The sequence below is a fragment of the Peromyscus californicus genome, unplaced genomic scaffold, assembly GCF_007827085.1.
Source record: "Peromyscus californicus insignis strain IS unplaced genomic scaffold, ASM782708v3 Scaffold_23__1_contigs__length_62951481, whole genome shotgun sequence".
NCBI classification, from domain to species: Eukaryota; Metazoa; Chordata; class Mammalia; order Rodentia; family Cricetidae; genus Peromyscus; species Peromyscus californicus.
Genome location: NW_026294534.1, coordinates 32810976 through 32837901, shown reverse-complemented (window position 1 = coordinate 32837901; position 26926 = coordinate 32810976). Strand labels below are relative to the sequence as shown.

The 26926-nt window shown below is 40.3% G+C and overlaps 1 protein-coding gene across 1 annotated transcript; it reads left to right on the top strand.

The window, feature by feature from the left end:
* Positions 1-2557: 2557 nt before the first annotated feature.
* Frg1 (FSHD region gene 1) lies at positions 2558-23994 on the top strand. Its single transcript, XM_052752119.1, has 9 exons — positions 2558-2741; positions 5285-5355; positions 10242-10367; positions 11284-11341; positions 14182-14296; positions 20758-20862; positions 22057-22148; positions 22603-22713; positions 23866-23994. The coding sequence occupies exons 1-9, from the start codon at positions 2680-2682 to the stop codon at positions 23900-23902; spliced, it is 777 nt and encodes a 258-aa protein (XP_052608079.1). The 5' UTR covers positions 2558-2679; the 3' UTR covers positions 23903-23994.
* The last annotated feature ends 2932 nt before the right edge of the window (positions 23995-26926 follow it).

Here is a 26926-nt window from a genome sequence, read left to right as displayed (position 1 = left end):
ACTCCAGATCCAGGAGATCCAACACAGTCTTCCCTGTCCTGAATCCTCCAAGCACCAGGCACATGATGAACAGACATACAGGTAGGCAAAACACCTACACACATGAAAATATTTTTTAAAAAATTAAAAGATCACAAGCCGGGTGGCAGTGGCACATGCCTTTAATCTCAGCAATCGGGAGGCAGAGCCAGGTGGATCTCTGTGAGTTTGAGGCCAGCCTGGTCTACAGAGAGAGATCTAGGACAAGTACCAAAACTACATGGAGAAACCCTGTCTCAGAAAAAAAAATAAATAAAATAAAAGATCGCAATATTTATTAACTAGTAATAGGATTCCCTCCATATGTGTGTCAAAAAAAAAAATGAGCTGCCTTGCATAAATAGGTAGGAAAATGTCAATCTAGGGGGAAAAATTAAGATGCTTCAAAGCATTTTCACAGCATAGTGTAACATAACTATGGGTATTCTCAAGGAGGCTGAGATGAGGGACAATTTCTAAAAACAAAAACAAAGAGAACAGGAGCCAGGGATTTAGCTCAGTGGTACAGCACTGGCGTTACCAGAAATTTTGGGATGCTGCGCAGTGAGTACCATAAGTTACAGGGGAAATAGATGTATGCTTTCAGGGTTCTTAGTCTCCATGATAAAAGAATCTAAGAACAAACAAAAACTCAAGGACCATTTTATTAGTGTTCAAAAGAAAAACCCTAGGAAAAGAAACATTACACTTCTTCATATATATTAACATCATCTCAGGAGAAGAGAGAAAACTATGTTGTTTGTAAACAGCCACAGTGGAAGTTTTAGAGAAAAACAGTGAAAAATAAAATTAAAAACAAAAACAAACAAAAAACCCAGAGTGCCTGAAAAAGAATGCCAGAGATTTTGGCCAGTAGCTAAAAGAAATGTCAAAGGGGGAAGTGTAAAGTCACCCTATAACTCAGAAAATCAGGCAGACCTTAGAATAGCCTCGGCTGAGGCTCCATTAGCCAACTGCAGGTTGGGTGGGTTTTATAGGAAAGAAAAATACGGCAGGCTTCTGTAGAGCTCTAATCAAGACTACTGGGGCATTTTCCTCTCTGAAGCGATAACCCAAACATCATTTAGGAGATGGGCTAAAATTGGGGATGAGATAAAATCCTGTTTTCACCATGAAAATCCAGTTCCAGAAGAGATCAGTGTCTGCGGCTTTGATCATACCCTCGGGATGTCTCCAGGTAAAGGTGCTCTTTTAGGAGGTGGTAAGAAACCAGAGCTCCCTTCTGGTATTCTTGAGAAAAACCAAAGACATTCCTGGTTGTGTGACTTTCCAGGTCCCTGCCCTAAGCTGCATGTGCAATTCCTATCTCCCCTTCTTATCACAAGACCAGGTCCCCAGCACAAAGAAAGAAAAAAAAAACAAGACAAAGGTTTTAAGCACAGATGATTTTAAACACTAATCCTTGGCTGGGTTAGTAATAATAGACCCCATATTTGCTGGATAGGGAGAACTTCTTGCAGAAGTGTTTCCTGTATGAGGCTATGGCAGCCTCTGTGCAAGCTTGGGGTTCAGATACTGTCTTTTGTGATAGATACTTGCAAGCAGCAACAGGTAAGAACCATTCCTTCATAAATGTACAGTTTTGTGTTTGTAAGCGTTGACAAAGCCATTCCATTTTGAGTATGAAGACATCCATGTTTCTTTCACAGGACTAAAGGAGGGTTGTTTTGATTTTTTGTTGTTGTTGTTGTTTTTTGTTGTTTTGTTTTTTTTGTTGTTGTTGTTTTTCCGGAGCTGAGGACCGAACCCAGGGCCTTGCGCTTGCTAGGCAAGCGCTCTACCACTGAGCTAAATCCTCAACCCCTGTTTTTGTTTTTGTTTTTTTGAAAAAACGAAGGTCATACAGACGTTGTGTCTGCGGTGGGTGGTTTGGAATGGGAAAAAGTTATGACATCATGGGAAAGATTGGAGGAGGCAAAAGAAATATGCACGTTGCTCGATCAAGAACCTACACAGAAAGACGGATTAAGTTAGTCTTCCATGTCAAGACCACAGCGCTTGTCGTAGGCGACAGCATTTAACAACGATACACTCTGTCGTTCCCCATTGCTTCCTCTGCATTACTCAAGGCTCCAGTTGAGTACTCATTACTCAATACAATTAACAAACGCCTTGGGACTGAAGTATTCGACAAAGCTGCCCCGAGGGCAAGGCGCTGACCCGCGCCTCCACCGAACACAGATCCCGGTTCCTCCACGCAGGCTCGGCGGCTTGGAGCATCGGGCTTTGTCCGCTGCAAAAAGTGGGGGCGAGCAGACGTGATCGGTTCAACATCTGCCTCATCAAACCCCAGCCCTCTCTGGGCAGCCTCCGCGACAGGAAGCTGTTAGAGACCTTCTCGTCCGCCAGGGGGCCCCCTCTATCCGCTTGGCCTGCTGGTGGGGCGGGGAAAAAGCCCCAACATCCGGGACTTCGCCGCGGGACCGCAAACACGCTGGCGCGGCCGGACCCTCCGCGGCCGCCGTAGCGGCTCGACCACAGTAAACAGGAAGTAGGAGCTTCCGTCGCGTTGAGTTGGAGAAGGCGGGGGGATTCGGGAGGGACTCCCTCATCTCCCGCCGCCGTTAGAGCCCGCTCTCCGTCCTTCTCCACGTCCTCCTCCCGGTCTACGGGAACTCTGCCTCCTCTGAGTGCCGACCCATGGCCGAATACTCCTATGTGAAGTCCACCAAACTCGTGCTCAAGGGTACGAAGGCCAAGAGGTGAGGCGGAGCTCGGGCGGGAGTCTCGGTTCCCGGCGCGTCCCAGCCAGGACCGGGGTGGCCGCCCCCGTCACGGCCTCCCCGAGATGACGCTGCCTGACAGGGGAGCCCCCGGAACAGGGAGACCAGTTGCCCATGGAGCTGCATGCTTGGGGGACCCTCCCTGCAAGGATTACTTGCTTTAGGACCTTGGATGTGGGTGTCGGCTCAGATGCCGACCGCACCAGCGACGCAGACTGACGGTTCATCTGCTCATTCATTAAGTGCTCAGATACTGTTTATGTTCCTTGCATCTCGAGGCTGTCAAAAAGAGTTGACGGGAATGGCAGGAGACAGCCAGCGCAGACTGGAACGGCCAAGTGAGGGCGTGCTGGTGCTGATTTATGTAGTTCGCTCTTTAGAGAAACAGACCTGCCCATTGGTATCTCCGTCCTCTTTTGAAAGGTTTGGCCCAAGTTGTGCACTTCTTTCCTGGATCGCGGGTAACGCAGTGTCAGGAGGTACTTGTTAAGGGAGCCCCGTGCCTCTGAGAACTGCTGCTGGCGTGTGGCATCGTGGAGAATGTGTCCTGACCGAATCTGAAACTGTGTGAAGTAGCTGCAGGGAGCACAGAATTAGCTTCTGAAAACTTTGTAGCTAAGATGCAAAGAAGACAGACATTATTAAAACCAGAATAGCATTTCCATGTTTCAGAATTTGTTCTTTTTGTGTGTGTGTGACAGGGTTTCTCTGTGTAGTCCTGGTTGTCCTGGATCTCTCTCTCTGTAGACCAGGCTGACCTCGAACTCAGAGATCTGCCTTCCTCTACCTCCAGAATGCTAGGATTAAAGGTGTGAGCCGGGATTAAAGGTGTGAGCCACCAGGGCCCGGCTCAGGATTTGTTCTAAGCACTTTGGATAATCATTTTTCCTCTAAGATCTCTTTGTGTTTTTTGTTTATGGAGCTGTAATTCATATACCATAAACTCCTCCTTATAAAATATACAGCGGCCGGGCGGTGGTGGCGCACGCCTTTAATCCCAGCACTCGGGAGGCAGAGCCAGGCGGATCTCAGTGAGTTCGAGGCCAGTCTGGGCTACCAAGTGAGTTCCAGGAGAGGCGCAAAGCTACACAGAGAAACCCTGTCTCGAAAAACCAAAAAAATAAAAAAAAATAAAAATAAAATAAAATATACAGCTAATGGGTTTTAGTATATTTATGAGTTCACCACTATGTATGTATTTTTACCACTCTAAAGTAAACCCCTTAACCATTAAACATTCATACCCATCTGCCCCTCCTTCCAGTTTCTGTCAACTGCTTTCAGCCTATAAGGATTTGCTGATTAATATTTATGTCAATGGAATTATACAATATGTAATCTTTTCTGTTTGCCTTCTTTCACTTAGATTGCTGTTGAGACGGTGTCTCACTGTGTAGCTCTGGCTAGCCTAAACTCACAGAGATTCACCTGCCTCAGCATCCCACATGCTGGAGTTGAAGGCATAAGTCACTATACCTCACTTACCTCACTTAGTTTTGAGGAACATCCGTATTGCAGTGCAGTGTATTTGTTTTATTTTGTGGCTGAATGATTTTGTTTTGTATGTCGTTAGCATGTTTTGTTCTTCATTTAATGAACGTTTTACACTAGTGATAATGCTATCAATATTCTGTTTTTTTTGTGGACACGCTTTTTTCATTTTTCTTGAAGATATATGGGAGTAGAGTCACTTCAGTATTATTTATAGTAACTCGGTGTTTAACTTTTTGAGAAGTATTTTCCAAAGAGGTTGTCTTAGTTAGCGATTCTATAGCGATGATAAAACACCCTGACCAAAGGTGTGGGGGTGGAGAGGGGGTTTGTTTCAGCTTACCTCTTGTAGTCCATCATCCAGGAAAGAGAAGGCAGGAACCAGTGTAGAAGCCATGGAGAAATGCTGCTTACTGGCTTGCTCAGCCTGCTTTCTTACACAACCTGGACCACCAAGCCAAAATGAACTAGGCCCACCTATATCAATCATTAATCAAGGAAATGCCCCCATAGGTTTGCCCACAGGCCACATCTGGTGGGGATATTTGTGCAGTTTAGGTTCCATGTGCCCAAATGACTCTAGCTTGTGTTAAGTTGACCAAAACACTAGCCAGAGCAGAGGCTGGACCACTTTTCATTCTTCAGCAATAGAAGGTTCAAAGCCACTCATAATCCTCATAGGAACTCTTAAGAATTTGTCTTCATTATTATCCTCCTAAGTGGGGAAAGTGATTGATAGATTAGTTTTGTTGGTTGTTGGTTGATTAATTTGGGGTCTTTTTTTTTGTTTTTGTTTTGTTTTTATCGCAGAGTAACAGGGACTGTAGGTTATTATTTTAAATGTAGCAACATGGACACAGGGCCAGAAGCAACTTCTCAGTATTTATAATATAATATATCTGTAAATTTTTAAAAATCATTTGTCTATAAATCAGTATATAGCTTGCACGACTCCTCTGAGTGTTTATCTCGTAATTTTCAACACGTATATCAATATGTCCAAACCATGTATGTGTCTTTTTTTCCTTTAGTAAAAAGAAGAAGAGCAAGGATAAGAAGAGAAAACGGGAAGAAGATGAGGAAACCCAACTTGATATTGTGGGTAAGCCACTTCAGTTCTTTATTGTGTGAAACGTTAGCGTCTGTTGATGGTTATGTTCCATTTGAAGTGTTTGCCTCATCAGAACTGGTGACTTGCTTATCAAAGCCTTCAGTTTGAAAGCTCATTAGATGTCACTGTTGTTCTTATCATTAGAACAGCTAAGTAGAACTTCAAATGCCTGTCACACCAAAGTATTGCTTACCCAAGTACGTTTACACATGGTTTTCTTTGGAAGTGCATGAATTTCAGTAAAAAAGTCTGCAATTTCTTTGTTTCCAATGGAAGTATAATCTGGTAAATTAATTATTTTGTACCCTGAAGTGAATGAAAATCCTAAACACAATAGAACATCAAGGTACCCTATAAATGGTACTAGAAATAGCCTGTCCCAAATCCATAACCAAATATGTTTTGGGTTTTTTGTTTTTTGTTTTTGTCTTTTGTATATCTAGCTATACGTTAAATCAAATTTCTATATTTTGTATAATGTTTAAGGGTTCAGCCTTAAATATATACAGTTCCAGGGGCCCGGGAGAGACTCTACCATCGGAGCAGGAATGAATCCAGTTGCTCAGAGCTCTTTCATTCAGTTCATTTATTCATCAGTCACCATCATTCAGAGTTATTCACCAGTCATCACCAGTTCAACTCTCTCCAATCTCTTCATTTCCTTGGTTCCTTTCATTCTTTCTAACCTCCTTCTCCCAGGACTGGCCTATATCTTATCCCAAGCAGTAACACCTCATGTTTTGTATACAACACAAGACTGTAGGGGTCCCGCTAGAGGCTTCCTGGCAATTATATTTGCAACCCAAAAGGGGAGAAATAAGAGTGGAGTCAGTTAGTAGTTGGTATAAATCAGAAAAGGAATTTATGTGCTGGAAATATATCCTTACTGTGGTTAGGTGAAGGCATTATGAGTCTGTCATAAATGTGTTCAACTATAAACTTACAGGCGATAGGGTAGGGAAAGTCTGTAGGTCACTAAAAGTTAAAACTGTCCCTTTTTTCCTCTGCCGCCAGTTTCCTGACAGGGTGGGGGAAGTACTGATAGCTAGTCAGTCTGCATCACAGCCTGAAACTGGTGAGAGGAAAGCCCTTTTTGATCTAAGAGGTTCTCTGGGGTGGTGAGAGAGAAAGAGAGAGAGGGGAGGGGGGAGGCTTTGATTTGCACAAGAAACAAAGCTTGTTCGTCTAGTGGGCAGGCATTTGGCCTGTGAGACAGGTGGTCTCAGAAAGAACATTTTATCTTAGTTGGGGGGGGCGGGGTTCAGGCATTTAACAGATGGCCTGGTAGCTATCTGTTCCTTGCCTGTCTTTTAAGGCTTTATTTGGGGTTGACTCTATCTTTGGAAGTAGCTCAAGGAGGGTATTTGCAAAAGGCAGATACCCAAAACAAATGCTAAAGAGGGGGCCTGGAGCTCAGAGGCAGAAGGTTGTATCTACTTGACTGTCCAGGTGCTTTGAAATGGAGATTCACACACACATACACATTTTAGGACAATTGTGCGCACAAGGAATTCATAGCAAGGCATAACTGAATATTAAGCTGCATAACACCAATAGTCCCTGCTGATTGGCTTCCCACTCGACTAACCCTTAGTCTTGTCGAAGTATAGCTTATAATATACAGCTGGACTTCTATTTCATATTCCTGTGGCTTGCCACATCTATAAAATGTCTATAAAAACTTGGCAAGTTAAATTTTGAAACTTTGACAAAATAAAACAACAGGTAAAGGTATAGTTTGAGTTTTCCTGGTCCTGTCTGGCCCACGGTCAGGGCAGATCTCTCTCACCTGCCAGTTCCATAGCCGCTTAGACCCAACCAAGTAAACACACAGAGACTTATATTGTTTACAAACTGTATGGCCACAGCAGGCTTCTTGCTAACTGTTCTTATATCTTAAATCAACCCATTTCTCTTAATCTATATGTTGCCACATGGCTCGTGGCTTACCGGTATCTTAACATCTTCTCATGGCAGCGGGTGGCAGCATCTCTCTGCCTCAGCCTTCCACTTCCCAGAATTCTCCTCTCTCCTTGTCCCACCTATACTTCCTGCCTGGCTACTGGCCAATCAGCATTTTATTTACACAGAGCGATAGCCACAGCATAAAGGTTCTTGTGGCCAAGTCTAACAACCTGGTATAGGTCCATGGAGAACAGTGACTCACAAATTGTCCACTGACCTCTGCATGTGCATGCTTGTACACACACACACACACACACACACACACACACACACACACACACACCACGAATAGATGTAATAAAGGATTTAAAGAAGATAGGCAATGGTGAAGAAATTATATGGGAAACCTCGTATCATTTGAAAAAGTGATTCTAAAATAACAAAATTCTATAATTAGGGTCAGAATCAAGAGTAGATACATGAGTGTTGATTTGCAAATTTTTAGGATAGGTGAGTATTTAATAATATTAGAATGTACCAAAATTTCCTAAATGGTTTTGCTCTTGTGCATCCTTGATAACAAGTAGTCCTTTCTCCCACCTGGTGCCCTTTGTTTCCTTTATAGTGCTTTTCTGGTGAGCTGGACACTAGTTCTCCTCAAGCCTGTTAATTGTTTCTCACATGGTTACTAGCTTTGAGATCTTTATTTAGCTTATCCCAGCATCATGACAAACTTGTACTTTCCCTTTTAGACATACTGTAGTTTAGGATTTTCTTTTTTCCTGGTTTTATCATCCACATCGGTTGATTGTATAGTATAAGATAGGATTCGGGTTGGGTTTGCTTTTGTTTTTCCTGTTTACAACCAGTTCCGGCCTCCTCTTGAATAGTTACCTTTCACCATGAAATGGCTATTTGAAAATCAGTTGAGTTTCTGTCTGTTGGTCAGTTTCTTGACTCCCGTTCCATGTACACATTTTTCTGTTATATATTTGTCTTTATTACTTTCACTTAATGAAGTTTATATTTCTACTTTATATTTCCTTTGATAAAATTAGCTCTTCTGAGTTTTTTATGTCCAGATAAATTTCTGAGTTAACTTACCATTCATTTAATAAAGCCTATTGGATTATCTGAGAGCATTGTATTGCTTCTAGGTTATTTGGGATTCAGTATCTTAATTGTATATAATTTATATTTCTGTATAGACCTTGCTCTTTGAGGTATTACACTCCTCATTATCATTGCTATTTTTGTTTATATAAACATCTGGGGTCATGTTTCCTTTGACTATTGTTTTAATTTTTTCCTTTCTTCCTGTGTCTTTTCTTTCGTTTACTAGCCAGGACTTTGGAAATGTTGAACAGATATGGTGAGAATAACCATAGTTATTTCTAGTCTTCAGCAGAAAGTCTTGAGTAGTCCCCCATATAGTATGATTTTATGTTAGGATCTTCATAGGTGTTCTACCAAAATAATGAATATAGTTGACGATCTTAAAAAGAATTCTTAGTAAGTTGTAGAATTAGTCAAAGAACAACAAAGATTTAACGTGTACCCCACTTGCCAATTGTTTTGACATATAAAAAACAGTAACTGACAACTGCAGAATACATGTTTTTTAAAGTGTCCATAGAAATAAACCAAGAAAGTATATTCTCAGTAATACTGTAAATGAGACTGCGCAGCAACACCTTTTGAAGGTAGAAAAGTGTAGAATGCCCTGTCCCTTCGTAAACAGAAATAACAAAGTGTTGGCGTGGATCTCAGATCCCGCTTCAGTGTGTGCAGCACTAGACAGTGTTGAGCTTCGAGGTGCTGAGTTGGGTCCCCCCACCACGCAAACAAAACAGAACTGTGATTGACTTAGTGAGCTCTGTTCGTAGCACCTGCTGCTTTCTGACAGCTCAGCCCTGGGGTGATCCTGCAGTCATGAAACATGTGAACATACCTCTGGCCTTTGAGTGGAGGCAACCTGAATTCCCAAGAAGAAAACACAACTGCTGTGGATAACTTTTTAGGCAGTAGAGATTTCTAAAAGTAATGTATCATTTTTTCTACTTTGGTAGAGACTGAAAATTTTGAGTCTGTCAGAAATGTATTTTTCTGAAATTCACTATTGAGATGCTGTGTTAAAATGATTTCTTTACTATTAAATGTAGGCTTGGGGGTAGCTCAGTGGTAGGCTAGTTGCCTAGCATGCATGAAGCTTTATCATGGATGTGGGGGAAAGCATTGGTGTGGGTAGGATTTGGCATTGGTCTCAGGCATCCTCGGAGAAAAGGAGAGGCTGTTGGCTGAGAGCACCTCACTCTGTGGGACTCATTTAAACATTGATACTGGAAAGCGTGTGGGATGGGGGCCGCGGTCAGAGAAACTGTTCTCTTGCTCCTTTGTTTCGGTTTGGTTTTTGGTTCTTTGGTATGGGTTTCTATTTGTTTGGGTTTTGGGGTTGTTGGGTTTTTATGTTGTTTTTTGGTTTTGGTTTTGGTTTTGGTTTGAGACAGGATTTCTCTGTGTATCCCTGACAGTCATGGAACTCACTCTGTAGACCAGGCTGGCATTGAACTCAGAGATCCGCCTATCTCTGCCTCCTGAGTGCTGGGATTAAAGCCATGCACCACTTCCGCCCACCTTCTTCCTCTTTGGTATCTCTGTATGTGTGAGAGTGATCCTGACTGTGACATCAGTCACGGGAATCCACCTGTGTAAACAAACAAGTGCATGCAGAACTGGTAAACTATGAGTGAGGTTTGGGATTATGTCGATGTCAAGTGCTAATGGTTGTACAGGAGTTATGCAAGGTGGCAGGTACAATTAGGAGGAAATCAGGGAAGGATAAACCAGGTCTCTCTTCATTGATTCTTATGATTGTCAAATACAGGCTTTTAGAAATAAGTTATAGTAAAAACAACAGAAAACCTCGAGTAACCCTGAAATAAAATGGTTAAACCGTGATTTTTGTTTTGTAGGAATCTGGTGGACTGTATCCAACTTTGGGGAGATTTCAGGAACCATTGCCATTGAAATGGATAAAGGAGCCTATATCCATGCACTGGACAATGGCCTTTTTACACTGGGAGCTCCGCACAGAGAAGGTTTGTGTGGGACAGACAGTGATGGGAGACCCTGCCAAGTGAAACATTACAAAGCTGGTGGATGAGTCGGAGGCATGTTCCAGAGCAAGGCTGCCATCCCACTGAGCTTCTCTCCGTTTTTCCTTCCTCACTCCTGCTATTGAGAGCTATCGTTTTCCAGAGTAAGCATTTGAAACATTCTGACTACTGTCAGAAGAACCCTGTGGAAATTAAAAATAGCATTAAAATCACATTAAAAATTGCACTTATGCTGGGCAGTGGTGGCCCACATCTTTAATCCCAGTACTCGGGAGGCAGAGGCAGGTGGAACTCTGTGAGTTCAAGGCCAGTCTGATCTACAGAGTGAGATCCAGGACAGGCACCAAAACTACACAGAGAAACCCTGTCTTGAAAAAACCACCAACAACAACAAAACAATTTTTTTTTACTTATAAATGAAAAGAAAGAAGAAAATCTAATTGAACCAGAAGTTTGAAGTTTTGTTGTTTTGATTTCTTTTCCCTTCAGAATTGGGTATAATTAACAGACATTTAGACATTTCTCCTTATTGTGGAAGCACCACAGAAAATGAAATAAGTGGAAAGTAAGAAGATGTATGATTTGGCCAGAATGGACATTCCTTGAGTAAATAAGAGCATTTAGTATTTCACATACTGTTATTCATGTACTGTGTTTTAAAACAGGAGATTGTATTAGAAGTGGCTAAACAAGTTATGCCAGCCTGTCTTACAAAGTACATGAAGTCACCATCTAACAATGGCTTGCTAATATAGATAGTGTATTATTACAGTGTGTCCAAATATCTCAATATCCTTACCTATAAATTTAGGGGGAAAACTAGTTTTCAAAGCATATAATAGCTTTATGTATATATTTACAGCAAATGTTGTATATTTCCATTTTTGTTTTCCTATAGTTGATGAGGGCCCCAGTCCTCCAGAGCAGTTTACTGCCGTCAAATTGTCTGATTCCAGGTAAGCTTTCCTTGAACTGTATTTAAAAGCCTTAAAATTTAACTTCACTTAGCCATGCATGGTGATGCATGCCTTTCAAACCTATCTCATACCATAGGAGACAGAATCAGAAGTATCAGGAGTTCAAGGCCATATTGGCTGTATAATGAGTTTGGGGCCAGCCTTGGCTACATGTAACCCTGTCTCAAAAAATAATAATAATAATTTCACTTAAGTTTAAAAAAAACTACACTATTAGTGAATACAAGATCAGAGAATAATTTTAATTGAATATTTTGAAAAGGAGATTTTTTTTTTTTCTTTTCCTTTTCTTTTTGAGACAGGATCTCTCTACAGAACCCTGGCTGTATTGGAACTTGATCTGTACACCAGGCTGGCCTCGAACTAACTGGGATCAGTCCACCTCTGCCTCCTGATTGCTGGGACTGGTGTGCACATGATGTTTCATTAGGGCACAAGATGTTTTATTTACATCACATATACATTGTCTGAAGATAATTTTGCAAAGTGTGTCACTGTTCCTGAATTTGGCTGTGACTAATCACAGGCAGCCATCTGGCATTATCCACGTGTGGCCTGGTATCTTCGCTCAGAAATTTGGGATTTTGGAGGTTTGGGGATTAGGGATATTTAGCCTGTACTATGTATGTAGATATTCTCAATATATACTACTCATCTAAAAAAAAAAGTAAGAGCTTAAAGATGAAAATTAATAATGTCAAAGACCAAATTAAATAGATGAGAAAGAGCATGAGAAGAAAATAAACATAAAATAAGATCTGCTAGTGATACTATGATGTATAGATTTGCAATCAGAAGAGACATATTAGTCATGGTGGCAGATACCTGTCATCCCAACTTGAGAAATTGAGTGTCAATGTTCTAGTAGTAGTTACAGCAACAAAATAATGTTTTATATTATCATCAATCCCCAACTGAGTATGAAGTCAATTCAGCATCCCCAGAGATTGGTTGGCAAATAAAAATCAGAAATCATTATTCTAAAAATCAAATTTAAATAATAGCTTTTATATTTCTTTGAAAGACTTAGGAGTAAAGCAAAGGAACAGAAAGTCAGTCAGTAAACTTCTTTCTTTCTTTTTTTTTTTTAAAGATTTATTTATTTATTATACATAGTGTTCTGTCTGCATGTGTCCTTGCAGGCCAGAAGAGGGCACCAGATCTCATTACTACAGGTGGTTGTGAGCCACCATGTGGTTGCTGGGAATTGAACTCAGGACCTCTGGAAGAGCAGTTAGTACTCTTAACCACTGAGCCATCTCTCCAGCCCAGTAAACTTCTTTATAGTTACAAACAAAACTATTATGAGCAGTAGAAAATGAGGAAAGTATTTGCACCAATCTCCATATGCAGCGAGTGGTTCCTTGGAGGTATATCTGCATAGCAGTCATAATCCTGATGACATCAGTAGAGAATGGGCACACACCAGGTAGTTTTGAAGTGGAAAAAGAAAATAAAAACATGCTGGTGTCATTCTCTTTAATAACTATCATGCAAAGTATATACATTACTATTTTTCCCATATTGTGTTTTTCAGCATTTTTAAAGTACTTTAGTTACTTTTCTTGTCTGAGACCTGACAAGAAACAACTTAAGGGAAAACACTTTGGGTTTTGGTTTAAGAGGGTAAAGTTGGTCTTGGCAGGGAATGTGTCTGGGACTCCGTATCTCCAGGTATCATCACAGTGAGGGGAGTGGCAGCCCTCAGCTGCCTTCCTTTTCCGAATTTTATGTACTCTGGAATCCCAGCTCCTAAGACAGTCTTGCTCACACTCAGAGTGTGTATTGCCTCCTTAGTTAAACCTTGCTGGAACCAACCCCAAAGACACCCAAATCAGTCAATCTAACAATGAAGACATATATCAGTTTTCTTTTTCTCTCTTTCTTTTCTCTTTTTTTTATAGATATCCAGGGTTTCACTATGTAGCTCTGGCTGGCCTGGAGCTTGTTAAGTAGACCAAGGTGGCCTCTAACTCAACAGGTATTCACCTGCCTTTGCCTCCTGAGCGCTAGGACTAAAGGCACATTGCGACCATACCCAGGGTAGACTTTTTCAAAATTACAAGATTAAAATAATTTATTGGCTAGATGCATAGCTTAGAACAGTGGTTTTCAACTTGGGGGTTGAACAACTCTTTCACAGGGGTCACACCACATAGCCTGCATATTATTACGACTCAAAACAATAGCAAAATTGCAGTTATGAAGTAGCAACAAAATAATTTTATGGTTGAGGGTCACCACAACATGAGGAACTAAATTAGAGCGTTACAGTGTTAGGAAGGTTGAGAACTTCTGCCTTAGAGCACACCCCTTCTCCTCAATAAAATCTTAATTTGAGGTGAGAACCTAAGTTCTTATAGCCTTTTCTTGAAAGCAAGTTAACAAACTGTAGAGTTTTAATATCTGGTGGAAGTCAGCCTGGGCTCCTAAAAAACACCCTGTTTTACAATCATAAGTTGATAACTTTCAATCCAGTGGCTTCCTCTTCTAAAGATAAATCAACAATTTTATATATAAAACAGAAATCAGTAAGACTGTATAATAGCATAAAAGGTGACTTATACATCTATGATAGGACAATAATGCATTTGGAAAATGATTGCTGTATAATGTAAGATACTGTATAATAATTATATTAGAAAGCAGAACATAAGATTTTAGCGAATATGGTATCCATTGTAAACATGTCTGGATTTATTAATGTATATGCATATATGTATACACAGAGATACATAAGTATACATAATATACTCTATATTTTATAATTAAAGTCTTACTCTTAGTTTTTAACATTTATCTTTTTTATTAAACCAAAGAATTGCCCTGAAGTCTGGCTATGGAAAATACCTTGGTATAAATTCAGATGGACTTGTTGTTGGGCGTTCAGATGCAATTGGGCCAAGAGAACAGTGGGAACCAGTATTTCAAGATGTAAGTATTGTCACTTAGAAGGGTGCTCCACCAGTTTAAGAAAACGTTATCAGTAAAAGCACATTCTCTAAAATTAATAATAAAACAAAAAAGGATAGATTGTAATAGTGTTATATGTTAAATTGAAAACAATTAGAAGAACTTGTAACCTTGTAACGATGTCAGAACAGTGCAACAGAAAGGAATACCTTCCTCATTCTGGTCTCCATCCACCATTTAGGCCTTGTTGTTTTGTTTTCCATGAAAAGATTAGGACTCTTGCATTTAAGTGTTGGGGTTTCAAAAAAGAAGCAAATCCCCGGGTGTTTCAGGAGCATCTTCTTCACATAGGTTGGTTCAGAACCCTTAGAGACTGACAAGAGGACAGTGAGGAAGCTAATGCTGCATTGTGACAGCTGTGCATAGACTAGTAAACCATGGTCCATTGAGATAAACACCCTTTGGACAGCTCTGAGTCTCAGTTTGTGAAAGTCAGTATAAACAAGTTTCATTAAAGATACATCAACTTTAGTAAATACTCAGTTGTAATGTATTGAAAACTGTAAAGAAGAGCCAGAAGAGAAGTTCAGTAGCTGTCCAGCAACAGTGGTGTGTACATTTCAGCATAGCGAGCATCAGGGCTGGAGAGGTGGCAAGAACACCTGCAGCATCAGTGTGAGGACCTGAGTTCAGATTGCAGCAACCACAGAACAGATGGATGAAGAAGCTGCATGTGCCTGTAACCCCAGTGCTGCCTCAGAGACAAGAGGGTTGCTTGGGCCTGCTGGCCGCCAGCCTGACTCCAGATTCACTGAGCCCCTTTTCAAAGGAGTAAGACATAGTGTAATGAGTAAGATACCTGGTCTGTTGTTTTTAACAAATTCTCAATCATTCGATTTTACCAATAAAGACTTGGGAGCCAGATGCTGGGATGAAAGCCTGCTAGCTGAGAGAGGCAGAGAAAACACCCAGCTGACCGACCTTCCTCTTCTGTTGATGTTCCAGAAACCTCCCTCTTCTCCTTTCTCTCTCAAACTGCATGTCCCTCCCTTCTACTTCCTATGTGTCTCTCTATCCGTCCTCCTGACTCCCTCCTACTCTCTATGGTTTTTTCTTAATAATCCTATGTACACTTCCTGTCAACTGGTTGCTTGCTTTGCCTCTTGAGCTATGGTTGACTTTATTTAACCCTGTTTACAATATTCAAGCAGGAAACTCTTGGATTAAAGGTGTGTGCTAGGGCTGAGCTATACCACAGCTAGAAACAGGTTTTTCATAGTAAATAATGAAATCTCGGGGTTCACCGTGTGATCAGATATCCTATAACAGGTGTCCTCCAGCCTTCACATGTACAGGAGCATGCACCCTCACACACACACACACACACACACACACACACACACACACGTGCATACGCCTCATACATATACACTACATTTAAGCACACAGAGACCAAAAATAATGATATAATAATACTTATACGATGCCTTGGTGCATTCTGTTCTCCCAAGATGAGGTAATTGAGCCTTTCCTTCATCCCCTAGGATAAAATCTTGAGTCAGTGACTGGCAAACAGTTATGGCCATATTGTTGTGAGAAACACATTTTGACATCTCATGAGCAAGAACTGTACTCAAGAGTACTTATTTATTTTGGGGGTTTTTCTCTTTTATTGAAAGTAGATTTTTTTTTTCATACAATATATTCTGATTATGGCTTCCCCTCCCCCTACTACTCCCAGTTCCTCTCTACCTCCCCTTCCATCAGAATCCACACTCTTTCTGTTTCTCCTTAAAAAAACATCTTAGGAGCAAAAATAAAATAAAATATAATACAATAAAACAAAAACAAACACTGGAATAGGACAAAACAAAAGAACAGAGCCAAAAAAAAAAAAAAAGCACAAGAAACACATAATAGAGACACACATGTTCACACACAGAGGAATCCCATGAAAACAGGAAACCAGAAGCCATAATAGATAAGCATTGGACCTGTAAGGTTAAAAAAGGAATGCTCTGACAACATTATGAAACAAAGAACCTCCAAAGATGCCATTGAGTTCATTTTGTGTTGGCATCTACTGTTGGCATGTACAATCCTTTAAGAATGGATTGTTTCCCCCAGTGAGACTCCTCCCTTAGAGAAAACTAATTTTTCTTTTGCGAGTGGTTACCAATTAGAGATAGCTTTTGGTTTAGGGATGGGGGCATGTGCCCACTCCACCTTTCAGCTTTAGAACCCCATCTGGTGCAGACCTCTGCAGGCCCTGTGCATGCTGCCAGTCTCTCTCAGTTCACATGTGCAGCAGTCATGCTATGTTCAGAAGGCCTTGTTTAGTTGTGTCCTCTATTTGGCTCTTACCTGCTTTCCACCTCCTCTTCCATAGGGTTCACTGAGCCCTGAGGGGAGGGATTTGATGGAGATACCCCATTTAGGACTGGGTGTGTCAAGGTGTCTCACTTTCTACATATTGTCTGGCTGTGAGTCTCTGTATTTTTTCCCATCTGCTTCAGGAGGAAGCTTTCTCTGATAATGGCTGAACGAGGCACTGATCCATGATTATAGAAGAACATCATTAGACATCATTATATTGCTACATCCCTTTAGCAGAACAGTAGTATTTGGTTTTCCGATAGGTCCCTGGCCTATCTACTCTCAGGTTCTTGGCCACCAAACAGCATTGAGTTCCATCTCATGGAGTGGGCCTTAAATTAAATCAGATGTTGGTTGCTTGCTTCTCCCTCAGGCTTTGTGCCACAGTTACACAGGTGTATCTCGCAAGCAGGTCATCATCAGATAAAGGATTTGTAGCTGGGTTGGTGTTTACTTTTCTCCTTTGATAGCATGCAGACTACCTTCCAGTACCATGAACACTGACCCACGGGAGATGAAGCTCTAGATAGGAACCAGCTCGACTCCTCCGTGTTCAGTGAGTTATGTAGGTGTTGTCTTCAGTAATAAAGGCCTTGCCATCATTTTGTCAAGAGCAACCAATAACCCTGGTGCTAGCCTGAGTTGTTATTGGCCAACACCTTTATTATATATAACCCATTCCCAGTCCTGGAAGCTCTCTTTGATGATGAAAGATGTCCAGTTGGGGTTCTGCCTCCCCTGTTTTTGGTGATTTCGTTTAGGTCACCTTCATATATGTGTATATTTTAGGAAGCTTCTACTGTAGTGGGCCTCCGTATGACCCCTCAAATGGCCCTTAGTTTTAGCTGTTTCTCCCTGTGTTCCCTCCTGTTCGCCATTCTAGTCTCCCACCCCTCAGAACTAATTATTCTGTTCTTAGAGTTTATAACTATCCTCCCTGGGGAGATCTGTCTCTCCTCCCAGTCCCTTACTCTATACCTAACCCCTGGGGTTACATGGATCGTAGCTTGCTTATCAGTGAATTAATAGCTAACATCCACATTTAAGTGAATACTGTATTTTTCTTTCTAGGTCCGAGTTACCTCACTCAGGATGATTTTTTTCTAGTTCCATCCATTTACCTGCAAATTTCATGATTTCATTTTTTTAATGGCTGAGTAATATCCTGTTGTATAAATGTACCACGTTCTGTTGAGGGGCATCTAGACTGTTTTCAATTTCTGACTGTTGTAAATAGAACAGCAATGAACATGGTTAAATAAGTGTGTCTGTAGTAGGATGAAGCATCCCTTTGGGTTTGTACCCAACAATGATCCAGCTTGATCTTAAGTTAGATTGATTTCTACCTTCCTGAAGAACTGCCACACTGATTTCCATAGTGGCTATACAAGTTTGCATTCCTACCAGCAATGGGTGTTTCCCTTACTCCACATCCTCCCCAGCATGAGCTGTCATTTGTTTTACTGATCTTAGCCATTCTGACTGGTGTAAGATGAAATCTCAAAGGAGTTTTGATTTGCATTTTCCTGATGACTAAGGATGCTGAACATTTCTTCTAAGTGCTCCTCAGCCATTTAAGTTTCTTTTATTGAGAATTTTCTGTTTAGATCTGTACCCCATTTTTTAATTGAGTTGTTTTCTTGATGACCAGATTCTTGAGTTCTTTATATATTTTAGACATTAGCTCTCTATCAGATATCTAGTTGGTAAAAATCTTTTCCTATTCTGTCAGCTGCCACTTTGTCCAAATGATGGTGTCCTTTGCCTTACAGAAGCTTTTCAGTTTCATGAGGTATCATTTATTAACTGTTAATCTTGGTGCCTGTGCTAATGGTGTTCTATTCAGAAAGTCTTCTCTGCCAGTGAGTTCTAAGCTATTCTCCAGTTTCTCCTCTGTCAGACTCAGTGTATCTGGTTTTATGTTGAGGTGTTTGATCCACTTGGACTTGAGTTTTGTGCAGGGTGATAAATATGGATCTATTTGGATTCCTCTACATGCAGCTGTCCAGTTTGACCAGCACTGTTTGTTGAAAATGTGCTTTTTTTTTTTTTCCAGTTTGTAATTCTGGCTTTTTTTAATGAAAAATCAGGTGTCCATAGATATGTAGATTAAGTCTGAGAATTCAGTTCTGTTATTTTGATGAACAAATCTGTTTTTGTGCCAGTATCATGCTGTTTTTATTACATAGGTCTGTAATACAATTTGCGATCAGGATGGTACTACTTTCAGGAGTTCCTTTATTATTCAGGATTGTTTTCACTATCTTGGGTTTTGGTGTTTCCACATGAAGTCATGTGGATCTGTGAACATGGGAGATCTTTCCATCTTCCAGTATCATCTTCAGTTTTTTTCTTCAGTGTCTTATTAAAGTTTTTTTCATACAAGTCTTTACTTGCTTTACTTGGTTACACTCCCCCAAGATATTTTATATTATTTGAGGCTATTGTGAAAGGCATTCTTTCCCTGATTTCTTTCTCACACTGTCATTTGTAAATAGGGCTACTGATTTTCCTGAATTTTGTATCCTGCTACTTTGCTGAAAGTGTTTACCAGTTGTAGGAGTTTCCTGTCGGAATTTTTAGGGCCACTTAAATATACTATCATATCATCTGCAAATAATAATACTTTGACTTCTTCCCTTGCTGTTTGTATCCGCTTGGTCTCCTTTAATCATCTTATTGCTCTAGCTAAGATTTCAAGTACATTTAATAGATTGGAGAGCATGGGCAACCTTATCTTGTCATTTTAGTAGAAATGCTTTGAGTTTCTCTCCATTAGGTTGATGTTGTCTGTGGGCTTGCTGTAAACTGCCTTTATTATTTTAAAGCATGTCCCTTGTATCCCCAATCTCTCCATGACTTTTATCATGAAAGGGTTTAGATTTTGTCAAAGTCCTTTTCTGCATCTAATGAGATGATCATGTGGCTTGTTTTTCAGTCTGTTTATATGGTAGATTCCATTTATCAATTTACTTTTGTTGAACCATCCCTGCATCTCTCAGATGGTGCCTACTTGATCATGATGCATGATCTGTTTGCTGTGTTCTTGGATTTGGTTTGCAAGTATTTGGTTGAGAATTTTTACATCTGTGTTCATAAGGGAAATTGGTCTGTAACTCTTTTTGTTGAGTCTTTATGTTGTTTAGGCTCACGGTAAACTGTGACCTCATAAAAAGAATGGGACAGTGTTTCTTTTGTTTCTATTTTGTGGAATGATTTGAGGGATACTGGTATTGACTCGTCTTTGACTGGTAGAATTCTGAATTAAAACCATCTGGCCCAGGTTTGTTTTTGCTGTTGGTTGGTTGGTTGGTTGATGTCAGCTCTGAGTTTGATTGTTTCTTGCATCTACTCCTTTTGGGTATCATTTCTTCTTTTTGTTCTAGAGGTTTTATTTAATACAAATCAGTATAATCATAAACATTCAACCCCTAAAAGTATGCCATTCTACATAAAATTCCCTCTAGGTCAAAGGCCAGCTTTTTTGTTTGGTTGGTTAGGTTTTTTTGTTTGTTGTTTTGTTTTGTTTTAATTTTTTCGAGGCAGGGCTTCTCTGTGTAGCTTTGGAGCCTGTCCTAGAACTCACTCTGTAGACCAGGCTGGCCTCAAACTCACAGAGATTATTGCATATTATCCATTAGTTTTATTTTCTTTAAAGATAATTTTTAACTTATGAGTTGTATCTTCAGAGATAGGAATTAAAGAACGAAATTAATTTTGTGTAGGTAGAATGCTGTCCTGGGGGAAGAAAGTAAAAGACGATGTAAGTGCTCTACCACTGAGCTAGTCTCCAACCCAATAGAAAGACACACTAACAACGTTTATTGTGATAATGTTGAGTATCAAGACGATGTAAGTGCTCTACCACTGAGCTAGTCTCCAACCCAATAGAAAGACACACTAAAAATGTTTATTGTGATAATGTTGAATATCAAGATTTGGGGTGACTTTGGTTTCCCTTCTATATGCTTTTGTATTTTCCAGGATTTCTCTAAATTCTTTTTGATTTTAGAATTGGGGAGAAAATTTTAAATTAGCATAATGACTTAAGATTTCTACAAGTGTTCATAGCTTGATTTTTTTTCTTTTCTCTTTGTTTTATTTAGGGGAAAATGGCTTTATTAGCCTCAAATAGCTGCTTTATTAGATGTAATGAAGCAGGCGATATAGAAGCAAAGAATAAAACAGCAGGAGAAGAAGAGATGATAAAGGTAAACACCTACAGGCTAGTAGTGACATCTGAGAAACGTTGGGCAGCCGCTGACCGTCTTTCCAGACCTAACACCCTCTTCTGTGCTTTAATGATCCACATGTGTTTTAACTGTCACAAGTCCAGTGATCACGTCTTAGTTGTTCAATATAATCGAGAAATTACTGCTCAAAGCTTCTCTGCTGCTCTGCTAATAAGTCATTTTTAAGATAGATAATGTGTTCGAAAGCATGAAAGTTTCTAAGTAAAAGCCTCCAAGGCTTGTGTCTCCCACCTGCACTGCTTACCCAGTTCCCATCCCGCCCTGCCTGTCCTCTGTCTTTTGCTTGACTTGGTTTTGCTGTTGCTTGCTTGCTTTATTGTCTTATATAAACCCCTTTCTCACTTTGCTTTGCTCTTGTATCTTGGAGATCCCTGTCCTTGTAAATCTATATCAAAAGTCTTCTTCCTCCTTTTTATCACCTACATAGTGTTCCTTTTTAGGGATGTCCCTACCTTTATTCAGTTAGTCTTGTATAAACTGAAATGTAGATTGTTTCCTGGCTTTTGTCCTTAGAAACATTGCTGCAACACATGCCTGAATCTGCAAAATCAAAATTATAGGGCCTGTGTGATTTTGCTAGCTACTGTGAACTTGCCTGGCAGGAAGGCTGTCCTCTTGTCCACAGCTACTTTAGCACCCGTGATGGTGGTCACTAAATAAATGCAAACGTCTTAGAGCTTTTGGTCTGTGGCCCTTGGAGTTTGTTCTCTTTGGGAATACACATGCAGCCCATAAAGCGATTGTGTGTTTTACCTTGATGCAAGTCACTAACTGGAAGGGAAGGCTCCTTCTTCCAGGCAGAGTTCCCTAATACTGCTCTTTGCTTTTACTTCATTATAAATGTTATACAGGTACCTTTATATCACACTAAAATTCTCAATAAACTCCCAGGATCATCAGGTGGATGATCATCAACTGGAATCTGATGAAGTCTTATTTCAACTTACATATAATTCCAGCTGTTTCTGTAAATGATACAGAAACATGTACGAAATCAAAAACACATCACATACCTTGAGCTTGTCTTCGTAAATCTTATTGCTGAGTTACTGTTTTCTTGGCTTGCATAAGTAGTCACGTAGAGTGCTCTTGTTTAGCAAGTGGGGAAAGGAAGATAAATGTGTAACCTGTTGGGTTCTCATCAATGTCCAGATTAGATCCTGTGCTGAAAGAGAAACCAAGAAGAAAGATGACATCCCAGAAGAAGACAAAGGGAATGTGAAGCAGTGTGAAATCAACTATGTGTATGTGTTCTCCCTTCAGACTCCATTGTGATGGGAGGGTTTCTCAGGACACCTGCTAGGAAAGTACCTGAAGGACCAGAAGGGCCTACAATGGGAACTCAAGGACAGAGCCATGAGCTGAGTGCGTAAAGCTAAAGACCTTGGGTTAGTCAGCTCTCCCTTTCTTTAGCAGAGTTGCTATCTCGTCACTCAGAGGCTATTCATGTTCCAGACATGAGGATTGCAGCCAGCCAACATCCCTAGAAGGAGGCTTTGCAGGGCTACCCAAGCGACAGCCCTCTTGATGGATAAGAAATAACCCTTGTAGTAGAAAAACTGTCAATTTTTAAAGAAATAAAATTAGGTTTGTTAAATGAATGGGTGGGAAAAACTTTTAATAGTATTTGGAATTTGGTAAGAGAACACAATAAAAGTTAGAGATTTGTTTATTTCAATGAGAAATCTTTCTTAACAGAAAGAAATTTCAGAGCTTCCAAGACCACAAACTCAAAATAAGCAAAGAAGATAGTAAAATTCTTAAAAAGGCTCGGAAAGATGGATTTTTGCATGAGACACTTCTGGACAGGTAATTGTATATTTACATAATTACAGCAGTTTTCAAAAGTAGTGTGTTCTTAAATTACTGTTGTTTTAGGGTTTTTGTCTTCTTTAATCTATGTGGTAATATTATCAAAGAAGACATAAGTCAGGGGAAAACATGCTAAAAACAAACTTCTAAATTATAACCAGAATGGTTTGATTGAAACAATTTCATAATTTTTCTGAACCACCAGGTCATTTCCATGGTGTAGCGATTACCATATAACCACCAGGCCATTTCCATGGTGCAGCAGTTACCATGCAACCGCCAGGCCATTTCCATGGTGCAGCAGTTACCATGTTTGCCTCTCATAAATTTGCTTCCCATCATCTTCCCTTAAGAATTAGGAACAGAGCTAGAAATTTGCTTGAGTAGCATCAAGAGTCTGTGTGTTCTGTTTGAGTAGTAGAGGTTCCTAAAACTGAGATAAAAATTATGAATTTGGATCCAGATTAAAAAAGTTCAGTGAGGGAAATTGAACCTGTTTTAGAAAGGTTTGATGCAGCAGTATGCAAAATATTTATCATAACACATTATTGATATTGTTCCAATTCATTTTTATTTAAATAAGTAACAGCCTACAGTTAGCACCAAACTGAAAAAGAATCTGATAATCTCCTGTCAGTCATAAGTAAGAGTGCTGTAAATCACTCTTAATCCTTCCCACTATCTGATAAATCAGTTAACGGGAGAATTTTTTTCAACCCAGAAAATTAATGTATGTGTATGGTTCTGAGAAGTCAGAAAAGGACATAAAATATAGTCAGACTGTGAACTCTGAAATAGAATAAGCTGTTTGTCTAGCAACTTTAAAACCAGTTTTAAAAAAGAATACACCGTTGTCGCCCAGTAGAAACTTAGGGCAGGCTTAAACTCATGAGTGACTAACATTCCCCTTGTGACCTGAAAAAGCTCTTAAGCCACCTCTGTTAAATATTACAAAGCAAGTTTCATAAGACCAGAATCCATTTTACATAAAAAGAAAGTTGAAAGGTAAAGTTTTAATAAAATCTTTTTAATATGAATATTTAATAGAGTAATGAAAATAGAACAATTTCCAAGCATGAGTTTTCTATTTAGTAGCAATTGACTCTATATGGTATGTTTTACATTGATCCTTCTTTGTGTCTTAAACAGGAGAGCCAAATTGAAAGCTGATCGATACTGCAAGTGATGGAGATGTTTTTGTGTTGCTTTGGTTTTTATGTTGTTGGGGGGTGGGAGTGGTCTGTCTATTTTTATCCTGAATAAAAATATTCAGTACAACTCTGCTTTTACAGAGTTCTTGAGTCCTTTTGAAATTACTGCTTAATTTAGTATCTAATTTGACCAAGATTGATCAAGTTGAACCCAGGTCCTTCATGGGATTTACTTTTCAGACAAGTGTACCCACTTACAGGACTATAGCGCTTCCTACACTGAATTCCCTGTCACGTTACACCGAAAGCAGGTCCCTGCCGCTGTGACTCTTTCCGTTACTGTACTGCCTCTCTATATCTTGGTCCAGGCTTGAGCTGCACATTGAGAGGGATTTAGATAGTAAGTAACTGTAAGTAAAGCTTTGATACTCTTCCCTTCCTTTTCTTTCTCCTTTTGTTTTTTCATTGTTGTTGTTGGTTGGTTGGGTTTTTTTTGTTTGTTTGATTGTTTGCCTGTTTGTTTTGTGGTCCATTAACAGAATAGGGATTGTCCTGTTGTGTAGAAGGACATTTCAAGGCCAGCCTGGGTTGCATGAGACCCTGTCTCAAGGGGGCGGCAGGGGGAGGGGGGAGAGGTGGGCTTTAAAATAATGATAGCCATATCACACCTGAGACACTAAGAACCCAGTACTCAGTTCTTGAGACTGGATACTGAAATAGTTGGAATAGTCCCAGAATAGCCGAGAATAGCTGTCTTTCACTATGGGGATGATGACCCACAGTTACTCATTTCATCGGTTGGGGTACCTCAGTAGTCCCCAGATCGGGCACTGGAAGCCCAGGAAATGCCCATAGAGCCTGTGGTCCCTGTTCTACATTGAAGACTTGGAAATGCTGCTTCTGCTAGTAGTGAAGAACTAGCAGTGTGAATCAGCTCAACACAAGAGGGAAAGCCAAGTGACAAAGGAGACAGCCAACAGTCAGGGTGGGCCTTCCCACATCTAGGAAATTGGGACAGTTCTTCAGGTGAGGCTCTCTACTTACTTAGCTGGTTATAATTTGTGGCAAGTTGACACTAAAATCAACTGTAATAAAAAAGAAAAAACTTTGCTAACCTGTCAAACCCTGCCTACTTTTGGAGTTTATGTTCCATGCCTCTCCAGATCGAGTCTTAGTGTCCCATCTGTAAGCACAGTCCTAGTGTCTGCATTACCTAGAAGCTCTTGCATTACACTGTTCTCCAGCATCTGAGCCTTGGACTGGAAACCTAATTCTTAATCTCGGTCCAGGCTGTTGAGCTTTGTATGGGACATATTTCAGTGGCTCCGCAGGAAAAGGGTAGGGGTACTAGTAAACATACTTCTACACAGCAGCAGTCTGCCACGACCTGAAATCATCTAACCTAAAATGCCAGTATTTTGTCCAACAACAGGATCTCCACATACATGAGAATGAAATTAGATTCACATCATTCATCTTGCATAAAGATCAAAATGAATTAAGATCACAGTGTAAGACCTGAAACTGAAACCACTAGGGGAAGCAAGTTAAAGGATTTTCTGAAAAGGATTCCAGTATCACAGGAGATAATCCTAAGAATTGATAATGGGATTCCATGAAACATAAAATTTTGCACAGCAAAGGAACAGTCACCAGTGAAGAGAAAGTCTACTGAATGAGGGGAAATATGAGGGGAAATAAAAAAACAAAACAGCCGGGCGGTGGTGGCGCACGCCTTTAATCCCAGCACTCGGGAGGCAGAGCCAGGCGGATCTCTGTGAGTTCGAGGCCAGCCTGGGCTACCAAGTGAGTTCCAGGAAAGGCGCAAAGCTACACAGAGAAACCCTGTCTCGAAAAACCAAAAAAAAAAAAAAAAAAAAAAAAAAAAAAAAAAAAAAAAACAAAACAGCCCATTACACATCAGACAGGATGAATACCTAGATCAATATACTTCAAAAATTATACAAGACATATATTCAGTAAATGGAATGATGGTCTAAATAGACAGTTCTCTGAAGAAGACATGTAAGTGGCCAGTAAGTACTTGGAAAACATTCAACATCCTGAGCTAATAGGAAAATGCAAATTAAAACTACTTTGAGATTCCATCACCTCCAGTAGAGCTTATCATTAAGAAAGCATGCTACAGAAGATGTGAAGAAAGAGGAACCCTTATTCACTGCCAATGGGAATGCAGACTGATACAACCACTTCAATAAGTCTCACGGAGGGGCTGGAGAGGGATCAGTGGTTAAACGCACTTGTTGCCCTTGCGGAGGATCTGGGTTTAGTTTCCAGCAGACACATGTTGACTAACAACAATCTGTAACTCCAGTGACAGAAGATCTGACATCTGGCCTCTGGCCACTGCACACACCTATATACAGACCTGCAAACAAAACACCCATACACATAAAGACACACCATGCCAGGTGTGGTGGCACACACCTTTAATGCCAGCAAATGCAGAGGCTGGTGAATCTCTGAGTTCGATGCCATCCTGGTTTACAGAGTAAGTTACAGGACATTCAATGCCACAGAGAGAAACGCTGTCTCAAAAAACCAATAATAGTAATAATAAACCTGTTATAAAAACCAGTATGGGCCGGGCGGTGGTGGCGCACGCCTTTAATCCCAGCACTCGGGAGGCAGAGCCAGGCAGATCTCTGTGAGTTCGAGACCAGCCTGGGCTACCAAGTGAGTCCCAGGAAAGGCGCAAAGCTACACAGAGAAACCCTGTCTCGAAAAACCAAAAAAAAAAAACCAGTATGGAGGTTCCTCAAAACATTGAAAATAGAACTGCCATATGATTTAACCATACCTGAGTATATACACCAACAACTAAGCAACATGCCACAGAGATACCTTCCCACCCCTGCTCATTGCTTCACTATTCACAATAGCCAGGAAACTGAACCAGCCTATGTACTCATCTACAGATCAATAGATAAATGTAGTGCAAAAACACTATGGAAATTTAAACAGCCTACAGGAAAGTGCAGTCATTACATTTGCAAGAACATGGATCCAACTGGAAGTCATTAAGTGTGGAAATGGAC

Bases quoted from the DNA above. Each gene is read 5' to 3' on its own strand.
- Frg1 (XM_052752119.1), top strand. From the start codon at position 2,680: ATGGCCGAATACTCCTATGTGAAGTCCACCAAACTCGTGCTCAAGGGT. The intron at 11,342-14,181 runs GTAAGCTTTCCT...ATTAAACCAAAG, and splicing joins GTCAAATTGTCTGATTCCAG to AATTGCCCTGAAGTCTGGCT. The intron at 22,149-22,602 runs GTATGTGTTCTC...CTTTCTTAACAG, and splicing joins CAGTGTGAAATCAACTATGT to AAAGAAATTTCAGAGCTTCC.